General features: G+C 30.5%; 1 protein-coding gene across 1 annotated transcript in view; it reads left to right on the top strand.

Moving 5' to 3' along the window:
• The first annotated feature begins 8,777 nt into the window (after positions 1-8,777).
• The window catches only part of Syt4 (Synaptotagmin 4), a 163,412-nt gene continuing 156,623 nt past the window's right edge, over positions 8,778-15,566 (top strand). Inside the window, exon 1 of the mRNA XM_074122307.1 lies at positions 8,778-9,102. Coding sequence (XP_073978408.1) covers positions 9,042-9,102 — 61 coding nt within the window. The 5' untranslated portion in view covers positions 8,778-9,041. The remainder of the gene's footprint in view (positions 9,103-15,566) is intronic.

Genomic DNA, 15,566 nt, shown 5'->3' with positions numbered 1-15,566 from the left:
GGTCCATTACTGGTGATGAGTCATGGTGCTATGGTTATGACCCAGAAACAAAGCAACAGTCGAGCCAATGGAAGACGTCATCTTCACCCCGACCAAAAAAATGTCGTCAAGTCAAGTCAAACATCAAAACAATGCTGATTTGCTTTTTTGATGCCAAAGGCGTAGTCCATTCAGAGTTTGTCCCCCCAGGTCAGACCGTCAATCAAACCTTATATTTGGAAGTTTTGAAAAGATTGCGCAATAGTGTTCGCCAAAAAAGACCCGATTTGTGGCAAACAGGAGACTGGTTCTTCCACCACGACAATGCACCTGCACACACACAGCCATCTCTGTTACACAGTTTTTGGCTAAAAATGGCATGGTTCCGCTGGCCCACGCACCTTACTCGCCTGACCTGGCTCCGTGCGACTTTTTCTTATTTCCACGCATGAAAAAGGGCATGAAAGGTCACCGATTTGACAACATTGAAGAGGTCAAGAAAAAAACGAAGAAGGAGCTGTCAGCCATTTCTAAAGATGACTACAAAAAATGTTTCGAACAGTGGAAGCACCGGTGGGACAAATGTATTAGTTGTAATGGAGAGTATTTTGAAGGGGATAAGGTTGTTCTGTAAAAAATTTGTAAATAAATAGCTTTTAAAAAATAATTCCGGTTTTTTTTGGGTACCCCCTCGTACATTACGTTTTTAACAGTTGTATGCTGTAATTATTTTGTGTTCTGATCAATAAATTTACATGAAATTGAGAGTTGAAATTTTTTTGGGTCATGGTTTACTATGAAATTGCGACCTATGTATCATCTCGCTCTGTACACAAGATATTAGTATGAAATTGTGTAAACTTATACATTACGTTTTTAACAGTTATATGCTATACTTATTTTGTGTTCAGATCAATAAATTTAGAAGATATTGAGAGTTGAAATTTTTTTGGGTCATGGTTTTCTATGAAATTGCGACCTATGTATCATCTCCCTCTGTACACAAGATATTAGTATGAAATTGTGTAAACTTATACATTACGTTTTTAACAGTTGTATGCTATATTTATTTTGTGTTCAGATCAATAAACTTAGAAGATATTGAGAGTTTAATTTTTTTTGGGTCATGGTTTTCTATGAAATTGCGACATATGTATCATCTCACTCTGTACATAAGATATTAGTATGAAATTGTGTAAACTTATACATTACGTTTTTAACAGTTGTATTCTATATTTATTTTGTGTTCAGATCAATAAATTTAGAAGATATTGAGAGTTGAAATTTTTTTGGGTCATGGTTTTCTATGAAATTGCGCCCTATGTATCATCTCGCTCTGTACACAAGATATTGGTATGAAATTGTGTACACCTGTACATTACGTTTTTAACAGTTGTATGCTGTAGTTATTTTGTGTTCTGATCAATAAATTTAGAAGCTATTGAGAGTTGAAATTTTTTTGGGTCATGGTTTTCTATGAAATTGCGACCTATGTATCATCTCCCTTTGTACACAAGATATTAGTATGAAATTGTGTAAACTTATACATTACGTTTTTAACAGTTGTATGCTGTAGTTATTGTGTGTTCTGATCAATAAATTTAGAAGATATTGAGAGTTGAAATTTTTTTGGATCATGGTTTTCTATGAAATTGCGCCCTATGTATCATCTCGCTCTGTACACAAGATATTGGTATGAAATTGTGTACACCTGTACATTACGTTTTTAACAGTTGTATGCTGTAGTTATTTTGTGTTCTGATCAATAAATTTAGAAGCTATTGAGAGTTGAAATTTTTTTGGGTCATGGTTTTCTATGAAATTGCGACCTATGTATCATCTCCCTTTGTACACAAGAAATTAGTATGAAATTGTGTAAACTTATACATTACGTTTTTAACAGTTGTATGCTGTAGTTATTGTGTGTTCTGATCAATAAATTTACATGATATTGAGAGTTGAAATTTTTTTGGGTCATGGTTTTCTATGAAATTGCGACCTATGTATCATCTCGCTCTGTACACAAGATATTAGTATGAAATTGTGTAAACTTATACATTAAGTTTTTAACAGTTATATGCTATACTTATTTTGTGTTCAGATCAATAATATTGGAAGATATTGAGAGTTGAAATTTTTTTGGGTCATGGTTTTCTATGAAATTGCGACATATGTATCATCTCGCTCTGTACACAAGATATTAGTATGAAATTGTGTAAACTTATACATTACGTTTTTAACAGTTGTATGCTGTAGTTATTTTGTGTTCTGATCAATAAATTTAGAAGATATTTAGAGTTGAAATTTTTTTGGGTCATGGTTTTCTATGAAATTGCAACCTATGTATCATCTCCCTCTGTACACAAGATATTAGTATGAAATTGTGTAAACTTATACATTACGTATTTAACAGTTGTATGCTATAGTTATTTTGTGTTCAGATCAATAAATTTAGAAAATATTGAGAGTTGAAAGTTTTTTGGGTCATGGTTTTCTATGAAATTGCGACCTATGTATCATCTCGCTCTGTACACTAGATATTTGTATGAAATTGTGTACACTTGTACATTACGTTTTTAACAGTTGTATGCTGTAGTTATTTTGTGTTCAGATCAATAAATTTAGAAGATATTGAGAGTTGAAATTTTTTTGGGTCATGGTTTTCTATGAAATTGCGACATATGTATCATCTTTTTCTGTACACAAGATATTAGTATGAAATTGTGTAAACTTGTACATTACGTTTTTAACAGTTATATGCTATACTTATTTTGTGTTCAGATCAATAAATTTAGAAGATATTGAGAGTTGAAATTTTTTTGGGTCATGGTTTTCTATGAAATTGCGACCTATGTATCATCTCCCTCTGTACACAAGATATTGGTATGAAATTGTGTAAACTTATACATTACGTTTTTAACAGTTGTATGCTATAGTTATTTTTTGTTCTGATCAATAAATTTAGAAGATATTGAGAGTTGAAATTTTTTTGGGTCATGGTTTTCTATGAAATTGCGACCTATGTAGCATCTCCCTTTGTACACAAGACATTAGTATGAAATTGTGTAAACTTATACATTACGTTTTTAACAGTTGTATGCTATAGTTATTTTGTGTTCTGATCAATAAATTTAGAAGATATTGAGAGTTGAAATTTATTTGGGTCATGGTTTTCTATGAAATTGCGACCTATGTATCATCTCGCTCTGTACACAAGATATTAGTATGAAATTGTGTAAACTTATACATTACGTTTTTAACAGTTGTATGCTGTAGTTATTTTGTGTTCTGATCAATAAATTTAGAAGATATTGAGAGTTGAAATTTTTTTGGGTCATGGTTTTCTATGAAATTACGACCTATGTATCATCTCCCTCTGTACACAAGATATTAGTATGAAATTGTGTAAACTTATACATTACGTTTTTAACAGTTGTTTGCTATAGTTATTTTGTGTTCAGTTCAATAAATTTAGAAGATATTGAGAGTGGATATTTTTTTGGGTCATGGTTTTCTATAAAAATTGCGATCTATGTATCATCTCTCTCTGTACACAAGATATTAGTATGAAATTGTGTAAACTTATACATTACGTTTTTAACAGTTGTATGTTACAGTTATTTTGCGTACAGATCAATAAATTTAGAAGATATTGAGAGTTTAAATTTCTTTGGGTCATGGTTTTCTATGAAATTGCGACCTATGTATCATCTCCCTCTGTACACAAGATATTAGTATGAAATTGTGTAAACTTGTACATTACGTTTTTAACAGTTATATGCTATAGTTATTTTGTGTTCAGATCAATAAATTTAGAAGATATTGAGAGTTTAAATTTTTTTGGGTCATGGTTTTCTATGAAATTGCGACATATGTATCATCTCCCTCTGTACACAAGATATTAGTATGAAATTGTGTAAACTTGTACATTACGTTTTTAACAGTTGTATGCTGTAGTTATTTTGTGTTCTGATCAATAAATTTAGAAGATATTGAGAGTTGAAATTTTTTTGGGTCATGGTTTTCTATGAAATTGCGACCTATGTATCATCTCGCTCTGTACACAAGATATTAGTATGAAATTGTGTACACTTAGAAATTACGTTTTTAACAGTTATATGCTACAGTTATTTTGTGTTCAGATCAATAAATTTAGAAGATATTGAGAGTTGAAATTTTTTTGGGTCATGGTTTTCTATGAAATTGCGACCTATGTATCATCTCCCTCTGTACACAAGATATTAGTATGAAATTGTGTAAACTTATGCATTACGTTTTTAACAGTTGTATGCTATAGTTATTTTGTGTTCAGATCAATAAATTTAGAAGATATTGAGAGTTGAAATTTTTTTGGGTCATGGTTTTCTATGAAATGGCGATCTATGTATCATCTCTCTCTGTACACAAGATATTAGTATGAAATTGTGTAATCTTATACATTACGTTTTTAACAGTAATATGCTATAGTTATTTTGCGTACAGATCAATAAATTTAGAAGATATTGACAGTTGAAATTTTTTTGGGTCATGACTTCCTATGAAACCTTAAAAAAAAAGAGTTTGAAGCGTGATATTTTTCATCGATCATTTATTCAAACTGAAAGTCAACTTTAGTGGAATAATTTTCACAAGGGATAGTATGATATTCTAAATGCAATGGAAAAACTTCTGGCCACTATGAGAGTGAAGCTTAAGATAAGAAAGGCACTTCTATTTTAATCATCGCTTCCCTTTTAGCCATTTCTAAAAACTTTGTACGTCTTAAATTAAAACATAAATCAAACAAAAATATAATATATTATAATTAATTTTAAAGAGGGTTCAACAAGTTGGCACTTGTTTTAGAGAATCTTATTATTATTTGAAATTAGAAATGATTTATAAGTTAATTTAATTGCACAGCCATTTTCTTTTTAAATACTTATTCATTGGCAGTTTTATAGTTGAATATGTTTATGAAAAACCCTGAGTTTTTTTAGTTTACTTTATTTTTATTAAATCAATTTTTAGGTAAAAATCTTGTTATCCAGATCTTGTATAACTAACTAGATGTACCGCTTGTTGCTTAAGGGAGTTCCATTGTATGGCAGAAGGCTCCAGGGAATGACGCGTCCACAAAGTCAAAGGAATGTTTTTATTAAAGTGAAATGGGAGGACCAAATTCTTTTATTATTTATATTTTTTTTTAAAAAAGAGAGACTTTTTTTAAGACACCTTTAAATGAACTTCGTGAATAATAATAATAATAAAGAGTGTGACACTTATTTCAACAGAAATAATTTTTAATTTTTTTTGTTTTAATTGGATTTGTTTTAACAACTAATAATTATTAGTTTATAATAATAATATATTATTTTATTAATAATAATTTATTATTAGATTATAATCTAATAACAACTAATATCTAATTGATAAATAAACAACTAATAATTATTAGTTTATATTAATATATTATTTCATTAATAATAATTTATTATTAGATTATAATCTAATAACTAATATCTAATTGATAAATAAACAACTAATAATTATTAGTTTATAATAATAATATATTATTTTATTAATAATAATTTATTATTAGATTATAATCTAATAATAACTAATATCTAATTGATAAATAAACAATTAATAAGATAATACCTTAGGAATTGTCTTGAATATTATTACTCTGAAATGAAATCTAAATAGTTATTAGTGGTTCTATTAAAGGAAATTTTGTTCTCACTCATCAGTTTAGCGGTCACCCTCACGAAGTAGATCATGGTCACCTGGTAAACTTTCTTTCTGTTTAATTTTCTCAACTTAAAAAATAATTGAATGGCAATAAAAAAGAAAATTAAATACTATAAAAATACAAAAACAAAAATGTGACAATTTTTAAAATTTTTTTAGACCTTTTTGGCAGCCTTCAGAGTGGGACAGAATGTCATGGAGCCATTTTAGAGAAGCTTATGGCTAAAGATTGGCCTACATTCATTGAATGAAATCTTTCTAAATAAGATAAAGAAATATTTATATAAATATTATCTAATGAATTTATTATTTTAGTTAATGATTAGTTGCAAAATCAAATAATGATTAATATATTTGTTATTGTGGGGTTATTTTATCTTTTTAAATGCAATTACGATTCTTTGTTAACTAATTTACTTTTATCTTAATAATATTGTTTTAATTGAGGTTTAAATTTATGGATTACCAATAAATTGTTTGGGCTATCGGTGTTATCGTGTTGCCAGGTTGGGATAACCGCGGAGATACCAAGAGTTTGAAAGAAGCGGTTTGTCCACCTGCTTCCTATTGGGCTGAAGAGGAGTGAATACTTCACTTTTGTCTCTCAACTAAATCCTCCAGGTATACGATTAACTTCTGCGTTATCTGGCAGTGGTTCACATGGTATTCTTACAAGATCACCGCCATTTTAATCTTTTTAAGTAAAAGCGATACTTGAATTACAATAGAAATTAAAAAAGAAGACAATGAAGAGCTCGGACGAGGCATCATAATCTTGAGAGACTGCTCTAAAACAAGATTACTCGATTAAATAGGCGCCACGGTAGACGAGCGGTTAGAGGCAAGTCCTGTAAAGCTAATATGCATTGTGGTTCTGGGTTCGATTCCCGATATTAGGCCTTGGATTTATCTAATGGTTAATAAAAGGAATTTACCGTAAAGTATGTTTGCTAGTCGCCTCCGTCCACGACACCTAATTGGTAGTTAGACGCAAATCCCGCCTGAAAAAATAGCCATTACTTTCCTTTACTATTGTTTTAACTATTTAGTAATTTTTATTAAATCAATGGTAGCTTATTACTTTAGATATGGAGGATAAAGTTTATTGTTATTACCTCTTTTTTTAATTTAAGGGGTTTCACGGACAGAGATCATTAGAGCCCAGCCTTTTTTTTTAGCGCACTGACTGCCTCAGGACAGTATTATTACAGACAATGAGAGTAAGAAGCTCCCCGGAAAGTAAATTTAAGGCCCGGTAGCTGGGATTCGAACCCGGGTTCTAAGCGTGGGGAATCCAGTGCTCTACCACTTCCCTTGCTTGCTATTATTTTAGTTAATTTAATGTCTAAGGTCATTCATTCATCTTGTCAAGTCTCAGTTATCCTAATTGCATTATTTTGACTAGCTTTGAGTATAAATTGAAATAAAGGAAGTTAAAATAAATTTTTAAGCTTTATGGTAAAAAGTAAAGTAAAGTAATCGCCCATTTTTTCAGGCAGGGCTTAACGTCCAACTACCAATTAGGGTAAGCTTTATGGTTAACTGATAATGTTCTTTGGCACCGTGGACCAATTGATAACCAGAAATAATACCAATTAATTTGAAATTAGAAATTATTTAAGATAATTCATTTAATTGAAAAGTTATTTTCCAGCTTTCCCACGGTTTAGGACCTTGAAACATCGCTGTCAAAGATAAGAACAGTATAACAAAATTTATAAACATCTATTTTTATCAATAGTTATCAAACAGAGATATCATTGTTTGCAGGCTTTAGCTTATTAAATACAGGTCTTACTTGTAAAAATCTATTTCATAACAAAAAATAGTTTTTTTATCCGAAAGAGGATACTTATAACTTCATAGAAGCGTGCTTCATCTCAAGAGCCCTCTATAGTTTGAAGTCGAGAGTTTCAAACAATTAAAACGCAGCGTCATCTTATTATCTGAAGAATCTATCGTTGTGTATTTTTATTAATTTTTACATTCAGAAGTTTGTAGTAGGTATTCAGATATATAAATATTTTTTAATAAAAATGTTTCTTTATGATACTTTATTAGAAGTTATAAATCATTGCAGAAATGCTGAAAATTCCCATCACTCAACCCCTCTTTTATATTTAGACGATAAGGGGTGAGGTACCACGGTTCCGTCTTGAATTAAAGTAAAAAATCATATTGTGCGATGTACTTACGTGATTCTTCGATATAAAAAAGGGTAGTTATTTTTGTACATAAATTGAAAATTAACTAAGAGAAATAAGAAGAACGTCAACTAATTATTTTCGTTTCTTGTCTAGGCTGTATCCGAGCCACGGATGCTATAAACATTCCTTGTCCAGTAATGTAATATTAGGGCCATATTTTTAATCTATCCCTTCCAATGAAATTATCGTGTGTATAGGTCACACACATCGTAGCGATGCAAGAATAATACCCTTTTTAACTAAATTGTTGAATGAAGATTTTAATATTTCAGAAATTATCAAAATTGGCTTGTAAGAGAGAGAAAAAGAATCTCCCAATTTGATATTTAACAAATATGCATTCATGAAAAAGTTCTGGTAAGATTATTTGCCACTAAGTTCGGATGAAGAATATTCTAATTGCAACTTTTTATTTTTATATTGTTTAAATTTACTAGTTGAGGAATTGTTGCATAACTTGAAGAAATAGGGAATATTATTTGTTTCTTGTCTTTAGACAAGGAAAAAGGTATGTACTTGAACTACAAACAGAAATAAAGAATTTTTTTGTGAAAAAAATTGATTCTTTTGTTAAAGAATATATTTTTAATGAACTTCTATAATTATAGCTAATATACCTTAGCTTGCGGCCCTCAAAGCCCTTATAGTTTTATAGTTTTTTTTATTTTAAATAGATAATATTGTGACACAAAGCAAATATTATTAATTAGAAAAGGGAATAATTTCAGCTGGAAATTTCTGCAGCTAATTGCGAAATAATCGTACATTTGTAATTAAAAGAATAATAGGTAAATACGGGGTATGCGAGGGTTTATTTCAAACGCATGCGTGCTTTTATTTCAGTTGAAGAGAGCTGTATTGACCGAGGTCAGCCATATTGCGGATAGCCAAGTATGCTCTTCTAACAAACTAACTAACAAGTTTTTCCTTTTACAGTCCGATTACTGCGCTTAGCAGGAGCGTTTTTCTAAAAAAAAAGAAAAAAGAATTAGCTATAGTAAAAGAAGTTATAAATAAAAAGTAAAACAACCCTTAACGCCGATCATTTAACAAACTTTGACAAACAGGACATTCCATCATTCTAGAAGCAAACCTTTGGCCAGCCTTGTGATTAAAAACCACATGGCACCGGATATCACAACTACAGCCTATGATGGCCCGGATATAAAACACCTTGAGCCAGGTGAGTTTTTAAAATTACAATTATTGCACATTATTATTATTATTTTTCCTGTTTTACCATACTTATTTTTCAATAATCATTTCTCGCTCAACCTGATGTTTTGTCAATTCCTAATTATTGCCAACAACTTATGCTAAGATGGACTAAAAATTATTATTACAAACATTTTTAACAATTTAGCACGCAGGCCATTATACCAATTTTATTTGAATAAGATTTATTAATAACTCAAAATACAAGCACATGGATTATTATTTGATTAAAATATCTGTTGTCCAAAGAGGCCCATTCTGTTTATGACACCTGTCTCCCAGGATTCCATTCAGGGACCCATTGTAGTGCGAGCCACTCAGCTGTTGCTCTATGAATGACTTCTTCTTTTTTTTGGGAGTACTTTACCTGCAAAACAATCCTCCAAATAGAAATTATCGTATAAGTAATACTTTACTATAAAAACTGATGTTATGTATATATATTTTTTTCATTTATATTCAAAGATAAGTATTAATTCTTAATGCTACCTACCTTTTTCAATAGGTTAAACATCATTTTATAATGGCGTCATATCCAGCATCCCTTTTTTGCTCTATCCGATCGCAGAAATAATAATACTAACGCGAAAGATGTTATATTTTTAATCATTTGTAAAATATTTCAATTTACTGCTAACTTGATCTACCCTAAATATTTAGAGATAATAACTTCTTTCGAGTGCACAGAATTTGCCAAAAAACAGTAAAGAATTACTGTTACGCCATTTTTTGTACATTTTTTTTTATAAAACATTCAACTATAATTCAATTATTTGATTATTAAATGTAAATAGAGGAATTACATTTTTCGTCAATATTTAATACATTTTTAATATTTTTTTAAATCATTGATAAAATGAAAACATTTAAGAAACCCACTCACATTCCTATATAAGGAAATGAACCAGCAGTAAACTGTCAATCAATACCTAATGTGTTTTTTGAGACAGTGATTTATTTATTTAATTTTTTCAATTAATTTTAAGTATTTTAAGTAAGTTTGATAAAACTTTAAAAATGTTAGTTAATAAAGGGAATAAATTTTGATAATTCAAAGATAAGTATTAAATTTTTGATTCAGTACATAAAAAAAAAGCGGTTCAAGTTCATCTCTAACTGATATTAGCGCTCCCACTTCTCACACTAAAATTTTGACAAATTATTTTGTGATTTATATAAACTTAAAATATGATTGTCATCTAAATTTATCTAATTTCAATATTATTTATTTATTATTCAAAAAATAAACTAAGACAGAGCGGAAATTTTGTTCTACTTAGAACTACTTTTTTTAATTTTTTTGTGAAGATACCTTGGTAATCTACTTTATTGCAGACAAGAGGAAACTTGATTAATTCCTTTGGGAATTCCCTGATTAGTGCTGATATCGATTCAGTCACTCAAGCTAGGTATAATCTCCACTACCGCCTTTCCTGCTCACTGGAATTTATTTATGTAAAACAAATTTAATATTAATAAAATCAAACTCGTGGCTTAGCTTTAGATTTAGAAAAGAATGCCTTCTTGATATTACAAACGAAATATATACCACTTCTGGATGTACAATAAATGTTACAATGCAAATAAATAGCGTTAATGGCATATTTAAACTACTGCTAAACACAATATAAATTTTAAATAAATTTTACAGAGTAAAATTTGATTAAATGCAATTGTAACTGAACGGGTATTAGTATATTCAAGAATATGCATTACTATCACTTTTATGCCCATCACTAGTGCAATTGCACTTAATTTAATTGATTCTATTTAGGGAAAAGCAATTAGGGTTAATTCCCAATAGAGAGCTGACGCAATCATTTTATCTCCAATTTCATTAACACCTATGTGATGTATTGATCTATTACTTTCAAAATGTTTCAAAATATAAAATGGAGTACACCATCTCAAACAATTATTGCTTCCTCTTTTACCCAAGTTTTAAAATAATCTTTTGTAAATGTTCACACGACTTTTTGTCATCTTAATTTACGCAATTAATAGTTCTTGAAATTAAAGACGTTTGCTTTAAAGAGCTTATTCATTTTGAGTTACATGTTACCATTAAAGAACCAATTTAAAAAAAAAAAGCCAGCTTTTAGATTGTCTTTTCTTTAGAGCTCCTTAGAATTCACAGTAATGTGTCCTCTGTAGTATAAACCAAAATAAAAGAAACAGAATTCTAATAATTTCTACCATTTGTATAATTGAGTTGGTAAATTTTAAGCATTTTTCTTCTGCTAATGCTGGTAATTATCATCTCAACCATTTGAATCTAATTTAAAATGCAACTCATATTCTTGCAGAACGTTTTTTGAAGAACAAGTTTTTGTTTTTTCATATTTCCAGCACCTTGTTAAGACCAACTCACTTTAAATGGCTTTTATAAATTAGAATTTGATAAAAACATTGCAAACAGCATTCGATGTTTATATTTCTGGTTAAATTTGCCTGAAATTTTAATGCCTCCTTTTAAGATTTTGTTGTATGTATTAAGATTGGCTGACTTAATTTTCAGGGGAATTCAAACTAAATTCATTTCCCAATACATTACGACTCAGGTTTTAATTAAATTCCTGAATTCTTTATTGATTGTATCTGATCTAGTAACATTTGTAACTTTTACCTTTTATTTAAGTTCAGTCAGTCACGTATAAAATAAAACGTCCACTTGTGATTGTATCTCTAACGCTATACTAGACCAGCAATACATCTATGTCTTGCTATTTTTTTTTTCAAGACTAACTGCTAACTTTTCAGGATTACCTAAGATTTATGGTAAGTTGAATGGCTATCCTCTGACAGCGCTTTTATCAATTTAATAGTTTTACATAAATTTTCAAAATTCAGTTTATAAGATCAAGAACTGGGTCAAATTTTTATTATAAAAAAATAACGTTAAACAATTGAAACGGTTAAATATATATATATATATATACGAGGTACTGGCTATTAAATAACGAGACTATTGCTATAAAACATTTTATTTTAAATTTATACATATTTAGTTATTATCACCTTCAATATACACCCCTCCCTATCCCTACAACGCTCCATGCGAATTTACCATTGTTCGAAACAATGCTGGAAGTCTTTTTCTGTGAGCTCCTCCATGATGCGTGCCGCTTTTGTCTTTCACAGCTTCAACGGACTGAAATCGTGTTCCTTTTAATGCAGATTTGACTTTGGGGAACAGATAAAAGTCACATGGAGCCAGGTCAGGCGAATAAGGCGGTTGGCCTAAAACTGGGATGTTGTACTTGGCTAGAAACGTCTTGACAGACAATGCAGTGTGAGCTGGCGCATTGTCTTGATGGAGAACCCATGACTTGTTCTTTCACAAATCGGGTCGTTTTTTTTTCCTTACTCTTTCACGAAGTTGAGCAAGCACCTCACGGTAGTAATGTTGATTAATTATAATCGATATTTTCATCCGTTTTTGACGTGGAAGGGCGACCTGGGCGGTCATCATCTCCTACGTCTTCTCAGCCATCTTGGAAACACTTGAACCACTCAAAAACTCGCGCACATGATTAACATTCATCGCCATAAACGTTTGCAAAATGTCATATATGTTTTATTCTCTCACATAACCCAGAGAGGGACAAATTCAGGAAAAATCCTTTTTCTTATTCAGAAAAACTCAAATTGAAAATTTGACTGGTGAAAAGTCAAAATCGAAAGTCTGCACGATACCAATACATTCTTTTTAATTAAAATGTTCAGTAGGTTTGTACCTAAAGGTTACATTACACATTATGAATAAAAATATGTAAAATAAAATAATCGATTTATTTTGCAAAGTTCGCTTAGTTGTTTTGCTTGTATATATTTTTTATTTGTTCAAAAGAAATGCAAAGATGTCCTATATAACTTTAAGGACACTTCAAAGTAAATACCTACCTAAACAGTTGATATGAAGTTATCTGACTGACATATATTTTTATTGACAACATTTCCGTTTGTCAAAAACTTGTTATATTTCTCAGCAAACTTTACTAATAAATGTTGACATAGCAAAAGGGTGAAGTATGCCTCATATTACTGATACTAAAGCCAAATAGCAGTTGTACAAGAAAACTACAGAATGCCTCGCAGTTGATTGAAAAAGTTGGCTGCTAGAAATTTTCAATAACTTTTTTTATTATTATCATTAATAATGATGATGATGACGAAGAGCTTTTTCTGTAAGTGAGATTCCTTGATGTTAGAGTTGATTGAATTCGATTCCATGAGCGTGGCCAAAAAGACTGCGCAGCAGCAGTTTGTTAGTAAGATCTAGTACTTTAGGGTACCTCTTCTAGTTCTGCTTAATTAGGATTCAGTTAGGAGGTCTTAGGCAAAATAGAAATACACGTTCTGTCTTTTCTGAAGAGCTGAACTCTGAGTCCTTTGCCCCGACGAAGTACTAAGATCTCTTTTTATATTGCAAGAAGTAAACAGAGTGCTGGACTCGTGCAGTGTACAGATTAAAGTGCTCACCCTATAACGACTCACATGACTCACTAAACTACTTTGCCAAAAAAAACATTGCATCACTCAGACAAAATGAAGAAACAATCTTGAAACTTTCATAGTTTCATTTCCTTTTACCTCATGATTTAAGAAAATGGTTGTCATAGACACCTACTCTAATCGACTTTGTCGTTGAGATCGATAGATGGTCAGTGCAGTAAAAATCTTGTTTCGTTGGTTAGGAAGCTCTTGAACTATGAACTTCCAATCAATCATCTACCAATGTTCCAATCAATCAACTACCATGTTCCAATCAATCAATCATCTACCATGTTCCAATCAATCATCTACCAAAGTTCCAATCAATCGTCTACCATGTTAACAACATAACACTTCATCTTATCCACAACTAAGCAGATTGTTTCTCCTTCTTTTTCTGAGCTACTCTCTTAAGCTTCCCTCTACAGTTAGCGCTTATCCTAGCTCTTCCCAACAACACAAGTTGTTACGAAACAGTTTTTTCGTGATTTCCTCTTTAGTGAAGAGAGTTATGATCGTTTTAGGATGTTCTTACCACTTGATACCTTCCATATTTTTGTGCGTGTCTTCGTTGTTAAAAAACGGTAACTGTAACACAAACAAATGAGAAAAAGAAGAAATATATTATTTATGGGTATGAGTGATTTTGTAAAAAGAAGGATAGAAAGGACTTAGGGTAAAGATGGAAGTAACCGAGACAATGAATAAAATGGTCCCCGCCATTTTTTTTAGAAATTTAGAGATAAACTTCTGAATTTCATTGCTGAAAGATATTAATACTCTCCACTTTTTGAAAACCACCTTCGTAACAATACAGATATTAAAATTCCTGAAAATGTGAAAGCGGTAAAAAAAAAAATATATATATATATCTGGTAAAATTGTTGTAACAATGTTTAGGGAAAGCGTCAGTTGTATTCATATAAATTGGAATGAACCAGTTGTTCCAAGTATGTAGGTTATTACAGACATATGGTACATACAAAATACATTTATGTTATGTAAGATATGAAGTGCAGTGCATTACATATAAAGTTGATATAATATGTCTATAGTGTAAGCTAGTATGCGGTGCATTGCCTACCTGCTGTTAACTCTGTCAGTATTTTAGAGCATAACTCATATCAAAACACATTCTAGCTCTGGCTCCACTACCTTTCCCTCCACGATCCTCTAGAATGGAGAAGACAAATTTTCCTTGAATGCTTCCATTTGGAAAGCACATGTGAAAAAAAAAATAACCTTCTCTTTTATGCACGGATAGTACATCCCACCTCTATATCATTATTATTGTTTTTCGCTTCATATTTGGAGCTCACATAGTTCAGCTTCACCACATGTTCTAAGTTTTTATTTCTGCGTTATTTTCTAAACTCTTACTTCGAGAATCTTTTAAGGAAAACTAAGTCTTTCCATATAAAAATATAGAATAAATATTTTTAGAGATAGATTTTCATTTATAAAATATAATCTGATATAAAAAAATAACAAAATTCGTATCATGTTGAGTGTTTTTATACTTCTACATTTCTTCTAAAATCATGTTATTTTTCCATCCTTGCTTGTGTAGAATAAAATTGCAATCATTTCTCAGATTTCATTTATTTTACTAACCTTACATAAAAGTTAGAATGGCGTCAAATCTAAGTTTCACAAAATGTTTTTATTTTTTTAACAAATGGAATGTGTCGACAGAGAAATGCTACATTTTAGGGTTGCCAACTTTATAAAGTTCCAAAAAAGGACACCCTAAAAAAATTAGGTACATTCAAGGATTTTGGGGCCCGGGTATATACAGGGTGTTCAGCATAAGACTACCGTTACTTCGGGAGGCAACAAAAAAAATCCATATAAACTATGGCTCGATTCGGCTCCGTTTTATAGATATTTTTAATTTTATGTTTTTTCAAGGTATTACTACTTTTTAGCAAACATTTG

The sequence above is a fragment of the Rhodnius prolixus genome, unplaced genomic scaffold, assembly GCF_049639745.1.
Source record: "Rhodnius prolixus isolate KJV_2025 unplaced genomic scaffold, Rpr scaffold_8, whole genome shotgun sequence".
NCBI lineage: Eukaryota > Metazoa > Arthropoda > Insecta > Hemiptera > Reduviidae > Rhodnius > Rhodnius prolixus.
Note: the sequence above shows the minus strand (reverse complement) of the source record. Positions and strands in the feature narration are given on the sequence as shown.